Source organism: Crassostrea angulata, chromosome 2 (assembly GCF_025612915.1).
Source record: "Crassostrea angulata isolate pt1a10 chromosome 2, ASM2561291v2, whole genome shotgun sequence".
NCBI lineage: Eukaryota > Metazoa > Mollusca > Bivalvia > Ostreida > Ostreidae > Magallana > Magallana angulata.
In genome coordinates, this window is record NC_069112.1 from 8,403,548 (window position 1) to 8,428,671 (window position 25,124).

Here is a 25,124-nt window from a genome sequence, read left to right on the forward strand (position 1 = left end):
TATCTTATTTATCCTCATTTAGGCACTTTACCCGCCTTATTCGCTCCTTTTCTTTAGAGTTATAACTATTACCAATTTGCATGATTTAACTCATTTATGAATAGGATTCAGTAATTGTTATTTGGTCATCTTTCGTTAAACTGGGTCCAGAAAATCTCTTATCGTCCTACAACCCTCTAGTAAGTTACCTGTAGCTGTCCAGTGAGTTTTTACTTATAAGACGGCCACGACTGACATACTGGCCTTTAGTATGATCAAACACCCATCCGCGTAATTAAGCATTATATTGTTTAACTATAAAAATCGCGTATTTAACTACCAGCGCAAATAACCACTTTTGCAGCGAACCGTAAGTTTGGTAAATCAAGCATCCGCGTCTTTAATATCAAACGCGTATTGTTTGACTATAGAAAAAAGGTCTTTTAAACCACCAGTGTAAATAATCATTTTTACATGATCATGAGGACCTTGTTTACTACAAAAAAATATATTCAACTACATGTAGTTACAATAATAGCATAACTAGCTTGAATGTCAATGAATCTTATCGATTAAAAGTTATAAATTGCATATGTACACATATAATTACAATTGTATTTCATATTACTAGGAATAAATGGGTTATCGCGTACGCAATTATCTAAAGATTTATTTTTTTAATTAATGAGTACATATAATTTAATTTTTATTTTTCAAAAGTACATATCAAATCGGTTATGTACGTTTGAACGTTTCATTTAATCTTACAAAATAGATAGATACTCAGTACTCAAAACACGTGGTTACGTTTATAGTTGTGTTCATGGCGCATGAATTAGCAAAGTGTATTCATAGGAAAATATTTATATACATCTCCCAAGTATTATTCCCTCTATTTCTTACGGAAACTTATAGTTAATTCATAGCTCTGTAGAAACAGCCAGACTGAAATATACACGCCCCATTTATCGATTGGTTGGAATCTATAGCGGCTGAAATTCAGACAAGAAAATGACAGGACAGAAATCTACACGCCCTGTTTATCGATTGGTCCAAACCTATAGCGACCTAGGAAAGATCACGGACTGCACGAAATAATCATGACGATGTCAGACTCAAAGTCTTACAGGAGACGATTTGGCTGTTTCTTTTAGCTAACTTACTTACGTACATCAACAGTAATTTAGTGAATTTTACTTACTTTTCCTATTCAATTTATCGATTAGCTTAAAAAAAGATGTTAATATAAACAATAAAAGGCATTTTTCGATGATTCATTCGGGTTATGAAAGTAGTGGTCATTGCAGAAAAATTTTATATAACCCGCTAACGCGGGTTATGTATTTTTTCTGCAATGTCACTACCTTCATATCCCGAATGAATCACCAAAGAAAGCATGTTATTGTTTAATTGAACGTCGCAGATTTTCAATGTAAACTTAGGGGAAATATACACTGAATGTAAATATACATGTATAATTATCAACAATGATAAGACAGTTTAGCTTACCAGTCAAAGTGTCATGTCGTGTGATATATCTATACACACAGACGTTTCTGTTTTCATGTGTCGTGACCCAGAGACGGTGAGTGCTAAAATCGTAACTTAGGCCCCATGGTGTGAATATCCCTGATGGTCTTATCAGTAGATGTGACAGGAACCGTCCGTCACTGTTTAAAATCTGCACTGTACAGGTCCTAATATCACACAGCAGGATGTGTGATAATGCATCAGTACAGATGCCCCTAGGTGTTATTGCTTTCCCAGATGGATGTCTTTTGTAGGTGAATCGGTATTTTCCTCCACCTGCCGTTACCACTATAGAACTATAGTCTGAAACAAAAATATCCCCATTGGTGTTTTCTGCAATGAAGTGGGGATATTTAAACAGCTTTGTTTTTGTTTTGCTGTATTCTATTTCCTGTGTCAGTTTCCCAGATTAGTTGTACCGCATTACTTTGTCAGCTAGTCTATTTTTAATTGAACTTTCTTTAATTGAATACCTTATATACATTCCGACTGGTAGATCCCCGGTGGATAAGGAATAATGCAAACTTAGTGGTTTCCATTTCATAGATTTTCTTTTCACGAGTACGGTTGTCATAATCATGTCTGTTGACAGTTTAACAATGTTACGATTTGAATCAATATAAATCAGTTTCATCTCATTGTTCACTGTGTGTAGTCCGTTACTCATCGTTTTGTCACCATCGCAGAAATCTTTCAATTGATGAAGAGTGTAACTTGTAGTTTTTGTCAATGTTAGATGATTTTTATCGTCACTGACCCAGGCCCTGTCTGATGTCATACAAGATATATGATGACCCCGTCCAACCTTTCACTTTCAGAGATTGATGCAACTGGGGAACAGGCATCAGTGTCAGCCGAGGCTCAATTTTTACTCGTCGTTTTCCTCTATCTGCAATTTCAATTACCCTCATGGATTCCCCCACATCCTTCTTGTTGAATGATTTAGTCATGGAGAGCTGGCAATGGTGAATAAGATGAGGGATGTCATGTACCTTTGGGAAGTGGGATTTCATTTTTAGGAACTGTACCGGTCTAACGGCTGAATGATCAAAATTGTGTTCATATTCTAATATGCTGTCAAGATACCCGGCCAATACTTTATGTTGTTTTGTACACCTGTGTTTGTAATTGAAGTCACGTAACACATTTTTAACTAAATTCATCATTCTTCGATGCTTTGTAATAGCATCTGTGTTCGAAGGAGGGTAAATTCAGAGATCCTTTTTTTTTATTATCATCTTTGATGAATACCAGGAGAACACTAGTAGACAACAGAGTTTCACTCCTGATAATGTGAATTAATTTTCTTAGGTGTTTTTGCTCTGATATATTTCTAGCATAGATTGTACTGTGTTTATTTTGTTTTACGCAATATGAACAATCATACAGTTCACAAAGTTCACACCATTTGCCATTAACGTTGGAAGGCACTCTAGCATATATTTCCTGGTTTGTGATGTTGTCATATTTCCCAAAATAAACTATAACATTATGATCTATTGTTTTGAGATCTTGTACATGGTTCTCTTTGCACTGGCCACACAGCTCGCATGGACAGGATGCGCAGTAATATTCTGTGTCCCGTGGACACTTGGAGCACTGACGCACTCTACACTGGATGTCTGTCGTGTCCATAATGCCAACGGTTTAAGTCTCAAACACACATCCTATGAAAATACAAAAAAAATGTTTCAAAGAATATGAGACATTATTAATGGAGACAATGATATATTTGTTATTCAAAGTCTAGTTACTTTTCTTCATAGAATTAGATTGATCATACAAAATGGTTGTTATGAGTACATGTAATTTTACGCTTCTAGAAAAGTTAGGGAGAAATATTTCAAAATCAATTCAGCAATAACCATGTAACTAGATAACATATGAATTAATAAATGTAGTCTACAGAAATTTATTTAAACAAAAATTAGAAAAATATCTAGTTTGTATGGAATGTTTTGAATAAATCTTTCAAGCAGTACTGTACATGATTCATGAACGGCATTGTCTGCCATTGTCATAGATGTGTTTTAAATGCATGTGTGTCCCCATACAATTTCTTTTAAACTTCAACTGTGCCTGTAACAGAACTTAAAAGGTTTAGGGATAGTTAAAAGATAGTTAATGTATTGTAGGATAGTGACCTGCTATACTCTCAGCAACTAACTTCCTTATCAACAATTGCAGTGTCATTCCAATGGCATTTAAATGAATAATAAATTTGTCTCTAACACATACGATGCATGCAGCCACGTAGCATCGTTTTTGAAAGGGGGGGGGGCAGACTCATCCAAAAAATCTTGACAAGCAAAAACAAAAGGCAACTTTCCAAAATCTCCAAAATCCTTATCAGAATAATGGGGGAGGGGGCTAGCGTAGTATATCTTTAACTTCAATTTCACTCTTAATTTTCTTATTTTCATTCCAATTTTTTACCTATTCCCAAAAACGTGGGTGTGTGTGTGTGTGTGTGGGGGGGGGGGGGGCACACAACTCCATAATAATTCAATTTTTTATATACATACTTATGAAATTCAGTTCCTGTGAGAAAAAGGAGGGGAGCCCCCCCCCCCCCTCCCCCGATGCTACGTGCCTGGCATGCATTTTCAAAACAATTAGCAACGTAAATATATAATATACAGCGTTTTGTGTCCAGAATGTGAACAGTTATTTTGCATGATCATTTAGCCTTCTTATTACCTCGGGTTTAAATTGGGACGAGTATGGAATGAGTTTTGCTGTTATTTCCGGTGTAATGAAGAATAATGACCCCCGTAGAATATTGACCGGGGGTCATTTTTCTACGTAGAAAAATGACCCCCCGGTCATTATTCTACGCAGAAAAATGACCCCCCGGTCATTATTGTACGTAGAAAAATGACCCCTTTGCCTGAAGAATAAGTGTCATTTTCATAAAAATGAGCACACTCCACATGAAGAAAAGTGACCCCTGTAGAATAATGACCCCCTTGTAGATTAAAGTTTTTCAGTAATTTTTTTTAATTTTTGTGAAATAGTCTTAACATTATTGGAATTTTTACTGCTGAAGTTTACAAAAAGTAACAGAAATTATAATTCATATTCCAATAAACTTAAAGTGAAAGAAGGGGTATATCTTAATAAAAATCCTTCCGTTATAACAAGATATTGACGTATTGCATCGGGGTATGGTTGTCATCTTAACAATTACATTTACATATATCTATGGTGTTCCGATAGGGCCACTTCGACCTTAGTGCGAAGATGCGAAGTTGCAAAGGCGATAGTGCGAAGGCGAAAGAGCAAAAGTGCGAAGATGCGACGACGAAGCGTGAAGATGTGATGCCTAAAGTGCGAAGGTGCGAAGGCGAAGGCGAAGGAGCGATACTTCTATCGCTCCTTCCCAACTTTGCAGTCTGGCCTTCGCCTTCGCCTTTTTGGATTGCATTCAGCAAGTCTCGGTCGATTACATAGAATTTAATACACCGTACTAGCCAAGATTTTTCGATTAATCCATGCTTTTATTGGTATGCATGCGCTAAGCCATCGCGCTTACTATGAATGTTTTAATGTGTACATGTAACATATATGTTTACCAGTGCTGGCTATGCGTAATCATTATCTACTCCACACAAAATTAAATGTCCGCCATAATGTGTACAATGTCATATGCACTACCAGACTCCTGTCACTTTCCAGCCGTCTCTTTACCGTGGACCAAACACAGTAACAATGTAATCTCATTATGCGACACTCCTTGCTCATGCATGGATCTAGAGGGGGATAGGGTCCCCCCCGGAAAATTCAATATTAATTATTTCACGCAGTAAATGGGGAGAGGGAGTCCGGACCCCATCCCCCTGGAAAATTTTATTTTATAAAAATATAATTTCCAAAATATGCCTCGGAACCCTCTGAACGATGGAGAGCTCCGCAATTATAAAACATAGGTAATCACAGATTACAAAGCTCACCGAGACGAGGCATCACCTTTATGAGGCATCACCTTTATGACACCACCTTTATCATATTATATCATAAAGGATGGTTTTCATATAATTTATATGAAAAACATCCTTTATTATCTTGGATATTCATGGATTCTGTTTTGAAACAATATCGTATATCATCTGTTAAAAAATTGTATGTTAATCATATGTTTATATGTCAATCAATACAATAATATAAAATAAAAATTGCATCCTATCATAATTACAATATATATCATATAATACCATCAAATACCGTAAAAATTTTGAGATATGATATTGTAACCTATGATATGACATTGTATTGTGTTATACATTATTGTATTTGATCAAACAATACAATATCATAAAACATAATACAATATAGTATTATATGAAATAATATCAAACTGCAATTTTAATACATCATAACATTGAAACATATGATATTATATTGTATAATTAAGCATTGAATCATTATTGTTTGAAAGATGTGGTCTCATAACTGCAACGGTGTGTGCATACATACGCATTATGAAAATTTGTTTGCACTCATTGTTGCAGTTATGAGACCACATTTTTCAAAAAATAATTATTCAATGCTTATATTTACGTTTTTTAAACATGTATTTCCTTCCCGCAAATATGATTTTTTTTAAAGGCTATGTCTTATTCAACAAGTAATGCGAAATTAATGGCCACTGGAACAGCCACAATATGCTGACAAAAATAGTACGCAGTGTTTTAAATTCTAATAATTCTAATAATTCTAATTTAATGAATTTACTCTTGGTACTGTATCATATTTGATACATAATATGATATTGTATTATATAATACAATATAATTTGATAAACATTGTATCATATCAAATGAAACAATATCATGTGATAAATTAAAATATTATAATAATACAATCATACTATACACATTGTATCATATGAAACAATAATATACATGTATATTAAATTATCATAAAATACAATTTCATGTGATATGATAATATATCATATAAACCAATATCATATTATACGATATCGTATGATACGATATTTTATAATATTACAATATCATAGGGATAATGTTACATCATTTAACAACAACTACATCTATCTATCAAGCAGGTTTGAGTGAGGTAGGAGATTTCTTTAGCATCCTTGATAATGGAGATCAGGCTCTGGATCTGAAGCAACCTCTGCGTTTCATTTAGTTAAAGCAACTATGCAAGCTATCTATCTAGCTATAAAACATGTGACTTGTTCCAAAAAACTAAACCTCATCAAGAATCATAAACCTATGGCTCTGATTCAGCATTCAAGCCTGTCAGGTGCATCAGTATCATAAGACTATATCAATGCAAGATTGGTGAAGTTAGGACCAGTAATAACTAAGATATCGTCATCAGAGGGCACCTGTTTCACAAACTTTAACCAGCTCTTAAAATCTAAACCTCCTCAGGCATTCGAAACCTGTGGCTCAGATTCAGCATTTAAGCCTGTCAGGTGCATCACTATAATAAGACGCATCATCCATACAAGTTTAATGAAGTTAGGACCAGTAGTAACTAAGATATTATCATTAGAGGGCACCTGCAACAGAAACTTTAACCAGCTCCAAAAACCTTTACCTCCTCCTGCATCCGAAACCTATAGCTCAGATTCAGCACTCAAGCCTGTCTGGTGTATCAGTATCATAAGACACACAACATAAAGTTTGGTGAAGTACGGACCAGCAGTAACTTAGATATTGCTATTTAAGGCACCTGCAACAAAAACGTTACCTGCTCCAAAAACCTTAACCTCCTCCAGCATCTGAAAGTTAGGAACCAGATTCAGTAGGTCCAGATGCATCCTCCATGTAACTTTGGTATAGAGAGAGGACAAGTAATAGCTTAGACACAGGGTCTGCAACTAAAACTTTAACCAGCTCCGAACGCCTACGGGGGTGTAGCATATACTCCCATTGACTTCGTCTCGGTGAGCTAAAAAGGCGAAAGCGCGAAGATTCGAAGGCGAGGGTGCGAAGTTGCAAAGGCGAAGAAGCGATAGTAGTATCACTTCTTCGCCTTCGCAACTTAGCACTTTCGTCTTCGCATCTTCGCGCTTCGCCATCGCATCTTCTATATTCTTCATATTGTTCATGAATTATACTTGCATTGAAGATTTCCGCAATACAAACTGCTGGGTTACCCGGTATACAAGTGCATCACCCAGAATTAATGATTTAACCAAAATTATGAAAAGTTTACTCTACTGTTAGGCATTATAACCAAGCTGAAGTTAGAGCCATTACGCCAGTAAAGGTTAACGGCCAATAAGGAAAATCGTCAAAGTACTGAGAGTACTCCTACAGAAAATATATTTTACTTTACCTTCGGCATACTTTAGTAAGTTTAGTTAATATCAAGATGATTAATGCATCAATAGTTTGTATAAGCATTGGTAATGTTGGATACAATAAAGATCGTGTGATCAAAATCAAGCGGGATATAAACCCCTAACATGGGTCCTAACCTCTTATCAACGCTTTTAGAAACAATCTTTTCTTATTATAATCGATCAGTGTTTATTATCTATTAAGATTTCACAAATTTGCTCTAAAAGAATAAAATCTATCCATGATCACCATTACAACAAATGTTTAGAATATTGATGTTCATGTATTACGTAGAAGAAAACAAAACTAACGCAGAATGCTTTTTTTAAAATCACTTTCCCCAAGAAATGTAAATAAGAAGTATTCATATTCCTATGTTACCTGCCCCCTTAGTCTTTTTCCATAAAGATATATACATGTATTATCTTCGATTGACAATTCATTCACCCATGAATATTGCTTATATTATTACAACAATTATTCTTTCATGATTATTGTTCGTTCATTATCACACAATATCCTGATTGTGTATGAATTTTTCTTTATATGCGTCATTTCCCGCCGTTTGTCGACGAGAGAAGTAACGTAGCTGTTCACAATCAATTTGTGGCAATGTAAGAGTGTTTTGCGTGTGCTTGCTACGGATAGGAAAAACTATATACAGTGATTTATTTACAAGATCGGTGTTCATAACTTCAAAATCAGTTGAACAGAGTGAACAATAAAGTAATTTCCAAGTCATATCTTGGATACGGGGTAACCAATTTCTATTCATGTTTACGGGGGGGGGGGGGGGGGGGCGTCATTTTTTTATGGGGGTCATTTTTCTTCATGTTTAACATGAAGAAAAATAACCCCTGGGTCTTTTTTCTTCAGAAAAATCCAATTATTCTTCAGCTAGGGGGGTCATTATTCTACGTAGAAAAATGACCCCCAGTCATTATTCTACGGGGGTCATTATACTTCATCACACCGGCTTTTACATTCTATAATACAAACTGTAAAAAAAATAATATAATCCTTATAATTCGATATAAAATAAATGCAATGCCAAATTGGAAACAAATAATTGTTTTATATTGATAAGTCTATAGTTTGATACCTGAAATTTGTTGTCAATCTTTGTCAATTTTTACTTCACATTGGTTGTCAATATTGACTTCCTTGTTGCGCTTTTTAAAAAAAAAAATATTATTTGTTGTGCGTGTGTTAACTAATAACTCAAAAAGACATACAAAAGACTAACAATACTGAATGAACTGAAATTGTTATTTATAAATGGCATTATATATGTAGTAACTGTTGCATATCGCATATTATTTGACCGTTTGTTATTGTCATCTGTTCATTATAAAACAGGGGTAAAGTGCGTTTTAACATTTATTTCAATGTTACCATAAATAAAGCAAGGGGTCGAACTCTGACCCAGAAAAAAAACTACATGCTCGCTTAAAAAGCCTAATAAATCAATTAATTTTTAAAATATTGGCAATATGCATGTAGTTTTTAGAAAAGAGATGTCTGAGATACACTCAAGCCGAATTTCAAGTTTATGGGCCTTAAAATAGCGGAGATATATATACGTCATTATTCTCTCGAAGTCGCCAGTTTATTTTTACTCGGACATTTACCGGTCCAGGGCTCCCGGTGGGTTTTTGCCTATGACAACAACAGCATCTCGACAAATGGAGAAACATTCGCACCAATCTTTTAAAATCTCATATCAAACGAACGCTAGTTAAAACGGGCTTGGCCCCTGTGCATTATAACAGGATTCCCATACAAATATGTACAATCATGTATGTGATGGTGAGGACCGAATGACAGGTCAGGGTCAAATTTATCACACAGTCATTTAGGAAGGCTGTGCAGTCAACAATGGTAAATTAACCATTAGATCTGATTTAAACTTTGACATATGATATGTTGGGTCATAAACTAACATTTAATTAGTTTAAATTTGCAGTACTTGTTAATTAAAGGTAATAGCCTTAAAATTAAAAGGATGCTCCCGATATAGCTCGGACAACATTGAAGTTCAGAATGTGAAATGATTTATTGTCCAATTCGTGAATTGTGCGGCGCCACAGCATGAAAAAAAAGCATTATCCTACAAATTTTGCACACAGTTCTTCTACATCAAAGCAGTTTTCTATACTGTTTCGCCATTTTTCACGTATTACGCACAGCGGTAACAGGCAAATTCAAAAGAATTGTGTGTGTTATGGGGGATGCTAATCCAAAATCTTGACACCCCCCCCCCCCCAAAAAAAAAATCAAAAAAAAAACAAACAAAAAAACAAACAAACAAACACCCCCCCCCCCCCCAAAAAAAAAAAAACAGCGGGGAGGGGGTTCGCAAATTATCAAAATCCTCAATGATTTTAAGATTTAAAATTTGTATTAACATTTTGTTCATGCACTCTAATGCTCAGGTTAATTCGCTCGCATTTTAACAAATTGTGTGTGGGTTTTGTTTTCTTTTTTTTTAAATGATTGATTTCTTTATTACATATGATTCTGTCTATCTTTGTATAACCCCCACCCCCCTCAAAAATTAAAAACCAATAAAATCTAAAAAAAAAAAAAATAAATCTGATATTCTCAGGTCATTCATTTAATTGAGGTCTTTAGTGCAACCCTAGCATACAATGTATATGGTTTTACTAATGACCGTCATCAGAGGAAAGAGATAATATGATTCATTTATGATTCATTTTTTTAAATGTCCGTATTTGTGGTCATAGAAACTTTGTAATATAAATACATATATTAAAATAAGTTTTAATATTTTAATTAAAATTTAAGTTTGCTTTATTTTATCTTTTTTGTCATTAAGTAGTTATATTGCTCCTTCCAGTGCTAAGCCACTCTTTCAGGTATTTATAGTTTCACTTATTTGCCGCGCTTTCGTTTTCGGTTTGGAGTAAAAACAACAATAACAACGTGGTAACGTTAGCTGCGATGAACGAGTACCGGATTTTCCTGACGGGGGACGAGGCCAGCACGTGGCGGCGGCTGGTGGGCCGTTACTTCTGGTTACCGGACAGTCAGATCATCTCACACCTGGTGCAGGTACACGGGCTGTCGTGTAAAGATTACTGCTCACTGGACAGGTACGCCGTTCCGTGTTTGTTGTTGTTGTTGCCGTTAGTTGTTATTGCCGTGTTGGTGTTGTGTCTGTTTACTGTTTTACGTCATTACGATCACAGGCCTCTGAACAGAGACATAAGTTATTTATGTCTCTGCTCTGAATAACTACATGTATCAGTAAGATAGATATGGTACACATACATGTATCCCTCTATAGTCCTATTCATTTACCGGCTTATTAATAGATATTCAGAGGCTTGTGTGAGACTCTGGCCTATCAGTGTTGGCAGATTGGCACCGTAAAGGCACCCCATTTGTGGTATTTTTGGATAGCCCCCCCCCCCCCCCTCCTCCCCTCTCCTTTCGAATTAACATCCTCCAAAAAAACAAATTTAGGAAGAGTTATCTTCCTTACTGAAACTGATAACACAAAATTACATCCCCACAAATAAGCTCAAAATCTACAATCCATTAAAACTGGCCCACAGGAACATGAATATTTCAACAGTACATAGGAGATCTGAGTTGTCCAACATTTTAATGATTATCATGATAGACATGTCTGTTTGTTAGACTTGACCCTGAGTTCAAATTTAGGTTCTGCTTCTTAAATCTGGGTCTGCTCTGGGTCAGCCTGGTCAGCTCTGGGTCTGCTAAAGCAGACTCTTAGCAGACACAGAAAGACGACCAAAGGTTTTGTTGTGTCTGGTCCGCCGACAAGTCAGTACTGTACATTACTGAATTGATATAAAACCCAGTTCCTTGAAAGTACCATTTCATGTGTGCTTTGTTAACGGCATTACATCAATACATACAAATATGATATTATATTTACATTCTACTGTGTTTTTCCATTAAATTCCGTGATGTTTAAATGCCCCTAAATGCAACAAGTAGTCAAAGGTCAAATTGACGAGTTTTATTATGACGTCACAAACGTTGAACGCTGTAAACTGCAACGTCACAAGCGAAAATCAAAGTTCACGCTTGTGGCTGTTACTGTGGCTCTTCCATTAATATTAACTTACCATTTGGATAAGATAGGAATTTTAAGGTATGAATCACATTTGCAGACAAGGCAAGAAGTTAAAAAAATGTAAATATAAGCATTAAATCATGATTTTCTGAAGTATACACTCTCGTAACTGCAGCAGTGTGTGCATACAAATTTTCATAACGCGCTAACGCGCGTTACTCAATTTGTATGCACACACCACTGCAGTTATGAGAGTGTATACTTCAAAAAAACATGATTCAATGCTATAATATATGACAATATTATAATTTTCAAAATTTCATTTGCTGAAACTACATCACGTTTTATTTCTGATATGGATGCAAAAGTGCGTCAGCAGAATAAAATATCACACAGCTCAGCACTTGAGTAAGAATGATGAGTTATTGTATTATAAACGCATCACTACCTATTTAATAACGAAATATACTGATTATTGTTTTTGAAACAGCACATAATGTAATTCATTTCCTTTTTTATTCTATTATTATTTGATATACGACTATTAGTACAGTACAGAAATTCAAATTATTGATATCATTCTATATAAAGGAAAATGTCGACTCGACGCCTTTGTGGCCGTTCTGGCCTTTGATATTCTTTATTAACCATATTCCGTAAACTAGATCGTCTACTATTTGTTATGTTAGTGCGTCACAAAGAGATAGACGATGTCATTGTAAGATGTACAGATAGATTAGATCGGCCTCTCGCTTTTATTCAGAGTGCAGCAATTTAGAATAACTGACATTAAACGTTGGAAATGATTATTAAACATGTAAATGAATGCATCACTCAGTGTGGAAAAAAAGGAATAAATTTAAAAATTCTATATTTTTTGTCCATGTCTTTTAGATATGAATATTTTTTATTCTCAGAAATGTAAGCATTACCACAATATATTCATTTGATTGATTAAAGAGAAGGACTTGGTTATTGTTAGTTGCATTTTGTGTACAATCAATTTTGATTTTGTTTATTTCAGTAGACAAAATTTGACATGCTTTCAGGTTGTAGAGTGATAACACAAACTCATTTATGGTTTTAATTTTTTTTTTTTTTTTGTAGAAAACTTGAAACTGAAGAAAAAAATGTAGAACAAGGTAATAGATGAAAATATTTTCAATTTTTTTTTTCTAAAGTAAAACCTAATTGTACTTCCTATTTGCTGAAAAGAATGTTTATGTATGTTTTTTTCTTCTATTTATGAAGATTCATTAAAAAGAATCATTTTGATTTATGATGATATTTATTGGGTTTTTTTCTTCAAGAAGCAGCTGATCCATTGGTCAGTGAAGCTGTAGGTCAATACAGAAATGGTGGATCACCAAGCAACGGGACTGCAGACAGTGAGAGAACGCTGGGGGTGGGTTATTTGCAGTAATTAGTCACTTATGTTTATAACTGAGACAGATTTGCCTTATTTAAACATAAACGTGATAAATACATGTGGTTAACAGCACAATGTCAAAAAAAAATCACCAGGCTATCAACTTGGCTTCTGTATGATCAAATCTTCTATTTAGGCAAGTTGAAAATTAGAAAAAATGCTTTAAGTTTTAATGCATGGAAAATTCTTTCACAGAGTTAAAAAATAATTTCATGATCATGATATAATTATAAATCATAATTCAATTTGATCAAATTGCATCACATTTTCTTAAATGTATACAGTGAAAACATTAACAGGGACCAAATTCTTACAGTTAAGTTTGTTTCATTTTTTTAACTATGATTATAAACTACTGTAAACCAATTTTTATTCGCGGCGACTTTATTTAGCGATTAACTGCCGATAAACTTGTTCACGACGACTAATGTTAGCGACCAAGTCTTATCCAGACCTGTATATAAACTCTATAGACAAAGGATTGTTCGCGGCGAGAAATATTCGCGACAATAAGGCTCTCGCTAACCTCGCAAAAATTTCTCGCACGCAAATAAAAGCTGCTTTACAGTAATATAAGGAACCCAAATTGATGATATCTGACAATTGACTATGACTCTTTATTTCTGTATTTGTTTAACTTAGCTGAGATTCAGTTGTTCATGTAAACAGTTGGGTTGATATGCTATAGTGACAAACCAGTACAAGTAAATTGCACGATTTTAGCAAATAACAAATTTTAGCCTCGCAGTTCTGTCCATCCATTTTTCTTTTTTTTTTCCTAACTGATAACTGTATTTGTAACTCAAAGTTCATCCTTGTTTTTATATTTAATAGGGCAGCACCACTATACAGATGCCAAAGGTCATGGAGGTCAATGAGTCCTGCTCTCCGAGATTCAGCCAATCAGATCCTACGACAGCCAGTGTCAGTGACCAACAGACGCATACTCCTACTGTAGAAGACATGGTTTGTACATTGGAAGTTAGTGGACTCTACAACTAAGGATGGGACGATCCACCGATGCACCGGTGCATCGCGGTATTTTTTTTGACGATATTTGGATCGATACATTTACCATTAATACAACGATACTTTACCGAACTTTTTTTATTTTTCAAAAATATCCGAGCTTCATATATCGGCTATTTTAAGTCTGCGCGCCCAATATGAAAGTACAAAGATGGCGGAAACCTCGTAAAGTTGTCAAAACTGTTAGAAAGCTAAATATGGAGTGTGGAAATCTTTTGGAGTACTTGTTTATGAAAAACTAGTGTACACGAGACTGAAGTAATTTATGAATTGTGCAACGCTCATTATGAATATAACAAAATAACTTTGGACATGCGGTAATACATCGGCAGGTTGAATAAATTTTAAACTTTTATTCATGTTTTCATTTGATTGCAATGTATCGTGATATGTATCGTATCGCATCTCATGTATCGTGATATGTACCGAATCGGCTCATTACAGTATCGTCCCAGCCCTATCTACAACTCACACTGACCCCCAGGGGTTGTGTGAAGAGGCCACCAATGAAATTGTGCATGCTTCTTTGACATCTGTTGAATCTGAACTCCCGCAAATAAAATAGTGCAACTCTGCAATGATCAGACCAGAGAAAGCTAATAAATCATAGAATTTTGCCAAATTTTTCAAAAACTTCTACTTGTCAAAGGATTAAAGGTAAAAAGATGGTGCCCTCAAGTGTTGGTGAAATAGATTTACATCAAAGTTCTAATTTGAATGTATCAAATTTAAATCTGCAGTCTACAGTCAGCAAGGAGGATCATCAGTCTACACCCACCACTCATCCTTTTTCCCCAGTGATAATCAGTGTAGAATCACTAGCTAATGCCAGTAACGAGGATAGTTCACCATTTCATCAGTCAGCAGCTAATGCCAGTTATGAGAATTACAGTTCTTTGGTTCGTCAGTCAGCAGCTAATTCCATTAACGAGGACAATTCATTGCTTTGTCAGTCAGTGGCTCTGCCTGCCTCTAGCATGGAGGTGTTGGCCAACAGTAAACCAATCATGTTCTTGGTTAAAAACAGGCACAACTGTAGTCAGATGGGGACACAGTCTGCTGGGATCAAAGACAAGGTAACAAAGTTCATAGCTCTAACTCCACCCTAATACATGAAATGACATGTAATTAGTACTGCCTACTTCTACTCTCTCTGTGGGAATGACTTGTAATGAATGTAACAGCTAATTCCAATTAAGCATCGATGGTTTCTCATGTTAACATTATAAATCACATTGTGTTTATTGAGTCACTGCTCACAATCATTTGACCACCAAATTTTTATCAATTTTTGTGTGTGTAAAGAGTGCATGTCTGATTGGCAAGTTTTTAATAATATACAGTTCCCATGGTGATGTTGGTCCAGTCATTCTTCGTTGTATTTTTTTATCTGACCAGTTTTGTTAAAGCGCACAAACAATGAGCATAAAAAACATAAGTAAATCCCTAAAATACATCCAAAGCACTCATTGTTAAATGCTAAGGAAAACGCAGTGTCTTCATCATGTTATGGTATTACTAACTATAAATAAATCAAATATTGGATGTTTTGCACTTTAAACAAGTTAGTAAATGCACAATTCTATATGAACAGTTATTTCCCTTTGTGCAAGATTAAAAGAAATGCATATAGCATTATATTTCATCATATTTTTTAGGAGCCAGAAAATTCAGAACCAGGAACACAGGGAAGTGAGCGGGGGCCCAACACTAAATTGTCTTCAACAGTCAACAACATTCAAGGTGAGATTCAGTCAAATAAAGATCTAAGGTCAGAAAAGTGGGGATAAAAGAGTGCTTATTTACAGGTACCGTATGTAAGAGAAAAAGGAAATTGTCTATACTGACCAGGCCCCGGGGGCCATAAAACTTAGACAAGCTTACTTTTGATCTCAGTCTCACTTTCACAAAAGGAATATATAGTGGAAAAGTGAGACTGAGATCAAAAGTGAGCTTGTCCAAGTTTTATTGTCCCGGGGCCAGAATCTCTCCGAACAAAAGATTTGAAATGCAATCCAAAATAAGATAGGAAAATTGGGGAGTACCCCCGGTACGTTTTCTTGTCTATGAGTTCATAGGAATCAGATATTTGCATGTATTTGAGAAAAGATATAAATATTAGTCTGGCACAGGATTTTATGTCTATCTCATTGGACTTGACAGTGTTGGTCTAAGGTTAGAAAGATATGTTGTAAACTGATATCTCTCTTTCCCTCTCACCCTCTCTTTCTCTTTGTCTCCCCCTCACCCCTCCCCCAGCCCCCTTCCCCCCAAAATACACTTCGATACAAATCATGCTATTGGATGTGTTTATAAGGTATATGTCTCTGTCATTGTTGGCTTAATTTTTATGTACGTATGATAAGTCACTCTATGTATTTTAAGCCTTCAAACTGATTATGGCTTATATTTGACAGGATCTGAAGAGGTACCCTGCCCTCCCCCAACGGTGGACCAGTCTGATTCATCAGAGTCTGACCCTGGCTACAAGTCTGCTGAAGGTACATGTGAAGTACTAGCTAGGTTATAAGTAATTGAACATTTATGTTTTGAACAATGTTCTTACATACAATTTTTCAAACCCCATTAACATGATGTTCATTAGGGGAACAAGACTTATTTTGTTAAGAGTATTTGATAGTGTTTTCTCTCTGTTCTGTCTTGTTGTCTTGATATTTATATTTCTTTCAACCCCTCTGTTTCCCCTCTGTTTCTAATTTTGTTATCTCTCTTTCCTTTAGTATCTTTCTTTTGATGTTTATGAATATGGACCTTTCTATTTCATTCTGTTATCTATTATTTTCCTCTCTGAAATGAACTGTAGTTTGATCTTTGAGAACATAGATTCACTAACAAGTGATTGAGACCTCTTTCTGATTTCATTTCTACCTCTTACATTTAAATGATGTAAAAACAGTTTATTTTTTTTTATTTCAGCACCACACCAACATTCCTCACCAGTAAACAAACCACTGAGATGTAAAACAACAGTCCGGTAAGTAAACATACATCATTTGGATTTTATGCTTCATTGTTTTGTAGCTATCCAGGTCCAATCAAGGATGTACAGGGATTTTACCTGGGTTGAATTCCATACACCCTGTAGCCTCAGCGTGTATAGAATACAATGTGGGATAAAAACCTGTACACCCTTTATATTTGGACCTGGATAACAATTTTTTTTTCAATGTAAACCAAATAAATCTGCTTCCCATAATCCAGTCAAGGGTGTATTACGTCACTTTCAAGATATCCCATTTATGCATTGAATGCATTGTGATGTCACATTTAATCATTGTGACATCACATTTAATGCATTGCGACGTCACTTTATTTACCTCCAGGTCAAGTTGCGTGTACAGAAATGTACACCCAGCTTATTAGCCAATCAAATCTTGTGTTACTAGCTTCATTGGAAACAATGTCTAATGTTTCTGTGCACATCTCTTGTATACAGTGTAACCAAATTATGAATGAAATCAGCAATGATACCTGGTTATTAAACTATCATGGTAGTTCCTGTATACCTTTGATGTTTTCTAGATAACTATAATTATATTGTATATCAGCTTTAATTTGCAACATCTTTATTTCGTGAGATAAGGTTTGGTTGCTGCAACTAAGTTTTGCTATCACCGTGTTTTATTACAGCCTCAGGGCAAGGGCAAGTTCACAGTGAGAAAAATTTGTGACAATGAGGCGCTCGCTAATCTCACGAAAATTTCTCGTTCAGGAGTAAAAGTTGGTTGACTGTAATTGTAAAAAAGTTTTTAACTGCTTTACAGAAGCACTGATTGGTTTATATTTGCTTGGATAGGTTGGAATATGGTACTAAAAATCCTTCAAAATGTACAGTCACTAAATCCAAAGAAATTAAGGAAAAAGAATCAGAAGAAACCTTTGGAAAAAAGAAGGACAGTAGAAAGGTAGAAGAGCTTAAGTATTATTATGTATTTACCATTGGGCTGATCTATTATTTAGTATTGAGAAGTTTTTTTGAAGTATTAGAAAAGAGAAAACATATATTTAACGTTCATATTTTTGTAAATATGTTAATCAACATGGGCTTTTTTTCAGAGACCAGATAGATTTTGTGTTTATTGTCAAAAGATTGTCAAATGTGGAAAGCTGAGCCGCCATATATCTCTTTCACACAAATTGGAGCCAGAGGTGCAGGCCATACTAAAGAAGCCATTAACCACACGGATAAAATTCTTCATTGCCAAACGACGTGAAGGGATTTACCAATACAATCTCCTGTCTATCAATGGTAATAAAAAAAAACCATTGATGAGAGAAAGAAATACCTTGCGTAGAGACAACCCAATTAAAGTGTGCACGGACTGTAAAGGCTTCTTCTCCAAATCCTGCTTCTTCAGGCATAAATGTGTTGGGGATGACATTTCCCCCGAGTCGAGGAGACTCATGGAAATTTTCACAGAAAACATGGAGGAAGATTCAGATTTCCAAGACATCCTCACTGTGTTTGTTCAAGGGGAGATTGATGAGTTCTGGAGAAGCAACAACCTGATGAAAACCATTGCATATCAGTATTATAACACTCACCACAGGAAAAGGGGAAAAGAAGAGGAAGTGAGACGGACTACAATCAGAGATGTGAGGGAATTAAGTCGGCTGTTTTTCCAGTTTCGTGTCATGTGTGCTACAGGAAAGGCAGTAGAAGACATGTTTGACACAGACAATATGAAGGACTTGATGGAGGCCATGAAACTGTTGGAGGCCCTTAATGGATCTAGTCAATCTCTGGAAGCTGAGTCATCTCTACATAATGTAGTTTTACGATGTGTGAAAAGCCTTGAGGATTTCTATACACACACCATGCAGTTTAAAATGAAGAAGGAACTGAGGAAATTCAAGCTAGCCTACACAAGTAAACACATATATTCATTTATTGTAGGAACATGATCCATGTATGTGTAAGCATTGTGTAACTGATTTATATGACTAATTGATTGATGCATTTGGATTTTTTTTTTTGGGGGGGGGTGTCTATAATGAAATTACAGCAGCCTGTATTAGGGTTAAAGTTTATATGTTAAACATCAAACTGTAGAACTGTTGAATTTTTTTTTTGTTCAGTGATCACGAGAGAACAAATATAGAACTGTATATTGTAACTACATATTAACTGTTTTATAAATACAATTGAACCATCTAGTTCAGTGTATAATTATTTTGTTTAAATTCCAGAGATAAATCCAAAGGCAATCACAAAGAAATGTAATAGGAGGAAGGAGCTGTCTGTTTGTTCAGGTACAGTGTCACTCCAGTATAACTTGCAGATTTTCTTGTAAAGATGTTCTATCTTTTGGAACAGAGTCAGAGATATTTACACAACTCGAAAAGAGGGTTAGAAAAAAAATGTCACTGGACACACACTTCCAAAACTTCATCAAAATGTTGATGATAAAGTGTTAGTAATGAAAAAAAATTATGAAAATTGATAAATTGATATCTGCAGAATTAATACTCCTGTCAAAAATGCAGTTTTTTTCTCCTAAACATTAAACATTTACTAGTATACTAAGACAATCAGGAAAAAAACAAATCCTGTTAATGTAATTTAAAGTAAACACAAGTTATCGTGATTACAAGAAGGAAATGTAATCTGATGTAATCAATTACCTCTTATATTGAATGTTATCAGCTAATAGTCGATTACTTTTAGTATCCAAAATAACTAAATTAATTGATTACTTTTGAAAGAACTCGACATCATTTTCGCTCTTTCAGAGGTGAAGGGGGGGGGGGGGGGGTCAATGTATGATAAAATGAGAAAGTGGATCAGTATATCACATCCTAAGTAATTCACCAGGGGTTTCGACCAATGAGGATTCAATATTTTGCAGCATTTTTTCCGGCTTATTTTATTGTTTTATGAAAATAAATGTGTTGTATAATCTATTTTCCCTACATTGCAGCAGAATAGGGTAATTTTGACATCTTAGGTTAAGGTTTGATCGGTAATCATAAATGGTAACCCATTAATTATGAAAAATCCAATCTTATGAAAACATACAATTGTTTTTATGTTATCAGGAGGTAGACATGACGAACATTATGATATGTTTTTTTTTGTTACAGAGACTACAGTCGAGGCAGAGGTAGGAGAAGGCAATAGCTCGCCTGATCTAGTCACCAAGGAAACAAGAACTGAACAGGGTCCATGCAGTGATGTATCAATGAAGAAATCCGGAAATAAGGAAGAGGCTGTCTATGAGGGTGAATCAATCAATACGTCATGCAGAGGATCAGCAAATGTACAGGACTATGAGGAAGCTAGCTCTGATTGTCCATCTGATGAGACATCGAGAAGGAAATCAGGAAGGAAACAAGTCTCTAAAACATTTCCTGATGAAGTGAATGGTTCGGCCAAAAAGATCCGACTGGATAATGTCAATAGTGAGGCTAAGGCACTGACAATGAAAACCAGGGGTTGTTCAGGTGAGAGAGATCAGTGCAATATAAAGCCTGCTGTTCTTTTACAGATGTGATGTAGGCAAAATAGAATGCCCATGTAGGATTACAGATTATGAAATATTATACTGTAGAAGTGATTTTTTTTTAAGTGTGTGGGAAATCTAAACTTATTATGCGGTAAACTTAAAACTGTGTAGAATCCCCCCATGCCTATGGTGAAAAAATCAAAATTTAAGTGTGGTAAATACCCCCCTGTGGGTAGGATGGGTTCAAATTGGGGAAAGGGGGGTTTAAATAGAAATATCTTTAAAAATCTTCTAAAAACCCATTGGCCTAGAAAAGCTGTAACACTAATGAAAGCAGCTATAGGTAGTGCAGACTGAAATGTGTTAAAATCAAAATCTTAAGAAGTAGGGTGTGACCACATTGGTGATCTAATGTAAGAAAGGAAAACATTTTATTTTGAAATGTTATAATATATAGTTTTACTTATATGGAAGCATTTTGACAAATTGCTGATTATTTAACATTGTTTAGACTTTGGCCCCTTGATGGTTCTTGGGCCTCACAAGGGGTCAGAGTTTGATATAGGTTTATATCCCATCTGTAAACAATTTTCTTGGATCTTGTTGAAAATTGCAATGCTTGAAATGTGATATGGCTATAAACTCATCCTGTTTGAAAAGAGAACTGATTATAAACATAAGAATATCCAACGGGGGATAATGGATATTTATTTAAACTAAATAAACATGTATTATGCTACATTGTCCACATATTTTGCATTATAACTCCATTAAGCTGATTTTACCATGCCTATTGTTGCTCAGGTGAGCGATTTGGCCCATGGGCCTCTTGTTTAAATTGTGGCCCTAGACTAATTCAAGGACTCCAAAAGAGGTTCAATGTTAAACTTTGAAATATATTGGGAAAATATTTAAAAACTAAATCAATGATCTGTTGTTTAGGAGGGATATGTGGCCCATGGGCCTCTTCTTAATCACTAGGGATAACACGCACATTATTTTAATTGCTTTTGCAGTAGCTTTTTAATTTTTTGTCCAGTTTTATATTACCCCCCTCTGGTATTGCCCTACTTCAATCAGTCAATTTACACAGGTCATTGTCACAGCTAATCTCGTTGAAATCAATGTCTTCTGTTATTTGCAATGGCATGTTCTGGCTCAAATTTTACCTAATACAAATATAAGTGGCTTTTATCCAATGAATGGCCATAGATATTTCATGCCTTGAAATGCAATGGTGTATGGAAAATGTTTAACATGTTTACATAAAATTTGTGAGTATCTATAGATGTGAAATGATAGATTCTTAATTTTTAAAACCGGGACTGCAGACCTTTACTGGATATCCAAGATGGGTTCAAAAGTTCAACAAATGTATGAAGGAAATTTTAAGAAATGTTCTTCTCAAGAAAATTTTACTTATTTTGCAACATATTAACATCCTCATATTGTCATGTAAAGGTCATAGTGACCTTCTCTTAATTCTTATGATTATTTATATTTCATTGAATAATTTGTTACATTTAACATGTTGAGGCCTTGAGCAATAACACTGATTAATTAATGTACTTTAGATCTTAGATTCTAATGTCTGCTACCTTTATATAGTTTCATGTTTAAAATTTTTGAAATAGAATGATGCAACTGAATAAATTTTGTTTAGGTGAATGATGTGGCATATGTCTCTCCTGTTTTCTTTTGTTTCCTTTCATAAACGTGGGATCAGTGACTTTTGCCACCATATCAAAGATGTCTAGTTAATTAAGATGTTTTTTATCTTGTAGTAAAATGGTCTAGAGAAGAAACCCACCTGTTGAGGCGTCATTTTCATAGCTACATATACACACAGAATGATAAAGATGACAACACTGGTAATCTACCAGGTAAGTATTTACAGGCTTCCTGCATAGAAGACGTATTTCAAAAGACTGTATCACACCACATTTCATTTGTTACAACTTGTACATATAGAAGTGTAATGCTTCGACTTTCCATCAATTTTTTTTAATTTAATAGGATAATATGCATCACATATGACTAAAGAAACAAGCATATTGAATGAAAATTTATAACAGGTTGTAAATCATCATGCATAAAATTGTTCAGTGTAGTCTTTGTGTATAAAGGTTAATATATGGATGATTGATGTAAATATATTTACTTTGGCCTTGTTGTCGGATGGTGAATATAAGACTGGGCAAATTCAATAAAAGTTTTTAAATAGCTACATTGATTAGGACGAGTTGCTATTTCTAGCTGTGTGATGGGCTGAACCAATTTGCAACTGTTGAAGGGCAAAATAGCACGAGGCGAAAATACTCTTTGTTTACACAATAACAAAAACAACAAATAGGTCATAGAAAACATTGCATGTATATATGGAAAAGGAATTCAACCTTTACAAGAGATTTGAAATTTTTTTAGGTAAGAAAGAAGTCCTGGCGTTTGTGAAGGCCCACACTATCGGCTGTATTAACGAGCTGAATGAGAAAACACAAGTTCAGAAAATCAGGACCAAAATTTTCAATGAACGAAAAACATCGCGGGAAAAAGGACGAAAGAAACTACGTGAAATGGAGGCTTTAAAGCTGACTGTTACCTGAGTAAACACAAATTATAGACTCAGGGACGTTAATTGATTCAAGGAAAAAATCACATTCTGAACTCAAAAGAAAAAGAAGATATGAAAGGGAAAGGACCTTTAAAAAGTTAAAAACAGAGAAAGATACATGTAGAGAAAGAGAGTTAACCACCTTGTGAAGAAGAGAATAACTCCCCAAACTTGAACTTATGAATCATTTTATATATACTGAAATGAAGTCTGGTATACAGATTTATCCTATTAATATCTAGGTCAAGTACCCTTTAGGGTAAGATCGAGCAATTTTTGACAGAATTATGCTTCTTGGACTTAGAAAAATTCCAATTACTTGCAATTTCTGTTCATGTTCTTCGCAAAATGTTTCAAAAACATGCCTTGTTTAGGAATATATTCTGTAAGTCTTGTCATATCAAAAAAATCTTAACTACTAATTCACTTTTGATTAGTAAAAATGTGCATTATTTTGATGATTTTGTGGAATGTTTCAACAATATCTTCTATAAACGATATATATTTCTTTCCCAAGCAAGAACTTCAAAGTTTATGACTTAATAAAGGTTTTTTCTTAAAAATATGTATGATTTAATGTCATTAACCATTTATGTGCCACAGGGCCGATTTGGGCCGATTGTTAGAAAACAAGTGTCTGAATTGAATAAACATTTGGTTTTATTCTTTATTGTAAAGCTTACAGATGCATATATTTACTTTTTCTTTCTAGTTATAATGATGAAGAATTTTACTAAAAAACCAAAACGTCAAAACATTGGTAAAATGACATCATAATTCACGCTATTACGTCACAAAGCGCCACGTAGCTATATCATTAAAGCCGGGTTAAATGATGCAGAAATAGTATGTAAGTCACAATCGTAGCTGTATCTATAAAGAAGATATGAGAACATCAACAAAAATATGGATGTAGATTCCTAATCAAACTCGAGGAATCAATATCCGCGTAAAACAACAAGAGACATGCACATCACGAATTTAAAAATCTCGTTTTCATTTTTTTGACAATTACATTAAGCCACGATAAAAATTTGGCATTCGCGATTTTTTATTATCGCAATTTGGTGAAAAACGACTGAATCGCGGAATTAAGTACTCGTTAAATAAAGATTCTACAGTATGCATCATTCTCTGGAGTAAGAATAGTTCAAATGTTAACAACGGACGATCGTTATGGTCAGTAGTCAACGTATTGAATTAAGTGTAAAAAGAAAAAAGAAAAAAAGAAGATATTTTTGGTTACCTATTCAAATAAAGAAAAATTCAAAAGAATACCAATAAATACGTAAATATTTAAAGCTGCGTGGTCCGATTTTTTTGGCTATTTATGGGGTATCAAAAATTTTCCATAACAACCACCTGTATATTAGAAAGTTATGGACTATCGCCTATTTAAACCAACAGAATATGTCTCCTTTCAAAGTTATAAATATCCAAAGTAAACCCCAAATTCATCATTGGAATGTTTAGAAAACCGTTTGGTTTCGTCCCCGAATGATTGTGTTTATTTAACCCACATGGTTATGCATCGATTGTATACACAATTTTTCAGAAATATTAGTGAACGAAATGTTCATGCACAAGTTTATATTTTTGATTTAATTGCCAAAACATTTTGACCTTACGATGACAAAATCGTAATACAGTCGTACCCGCTTCGAGCTCGACGTCTGCAGCGAGCAAG

At 34.7% G+C, this 25,124-nt stretch overlaps 1 protein-coding gene across 1 annotated transcript; it reads left to right on the forward strand.

Annotated features, from left to right (window-relative positions):
- The first annotated feature begins 10,733 nt into the window (after nucleotides 1–10,733).
- LOC128171953 (uncharacterized) lies at nucleotides 10,734–24,000 on the forward strand. Its single transcript, XM_052837725.1, has 14 exons — nucleotides 10,734–10,948; nucleotides 13,009–13,043; nucleotides 13,212–13,306; nucleotides 14,165–14,296; nucleotides 15,100–15,435; nucleotides 16,018–16,102; nucleotides 16,777–16,860; nucleotides 17,297–17,354; nucleotides 18,177–18,285; nucleotides 18,437–19,250; nucleotides 19,571–19,633; nucleotides 20,465–20,824; nucleotides 22,611–22,709; nucleotides 23,251–24,000. The coding sequence occupies exons 1-14, from the start codon at nucleotides 10,797–10,799 to the stop codon at nucleotides 23,427–23,429; spliced, it is 2,601 nt and encodes an 866-aa protein (XP_052693685.1). The 5' UTR covers nucleotides 10,734–10,796; the 3' UTR covers nucleotides 23,430–24,000.
- Nucleotides 24,001–25,124: the final 1,124 nt, after the last annotated feature.

What these genes read in the sequence shown, in the direction of transcription:
- LOC128171953 (XM_052837725.1), top strand. Translation starts at nt 10,797, where the DNA reads ATGAACGAGTACCGGATTTTCCTGACGGGGGACGAGGCCAGCACGTGG. An exon ending in AGATGTAAAACAACAGTCCG is followed by an intron (nt 17,355 to 18,176) that starts GTAAGTAAACAT and finishes TTGCTTGGATAG; the next exon opens with GTTGGAATATGGTACTAAAA. An exon ending in GAAAACCAGGGGTTGTTCAG is followed by an intron (nt 20,825 to 22,610) that starts GTGAGAGAGATC and finishes TTTATCTTGTAG; the next exon opens with TAAAATGGTCTAGAGAAGAA.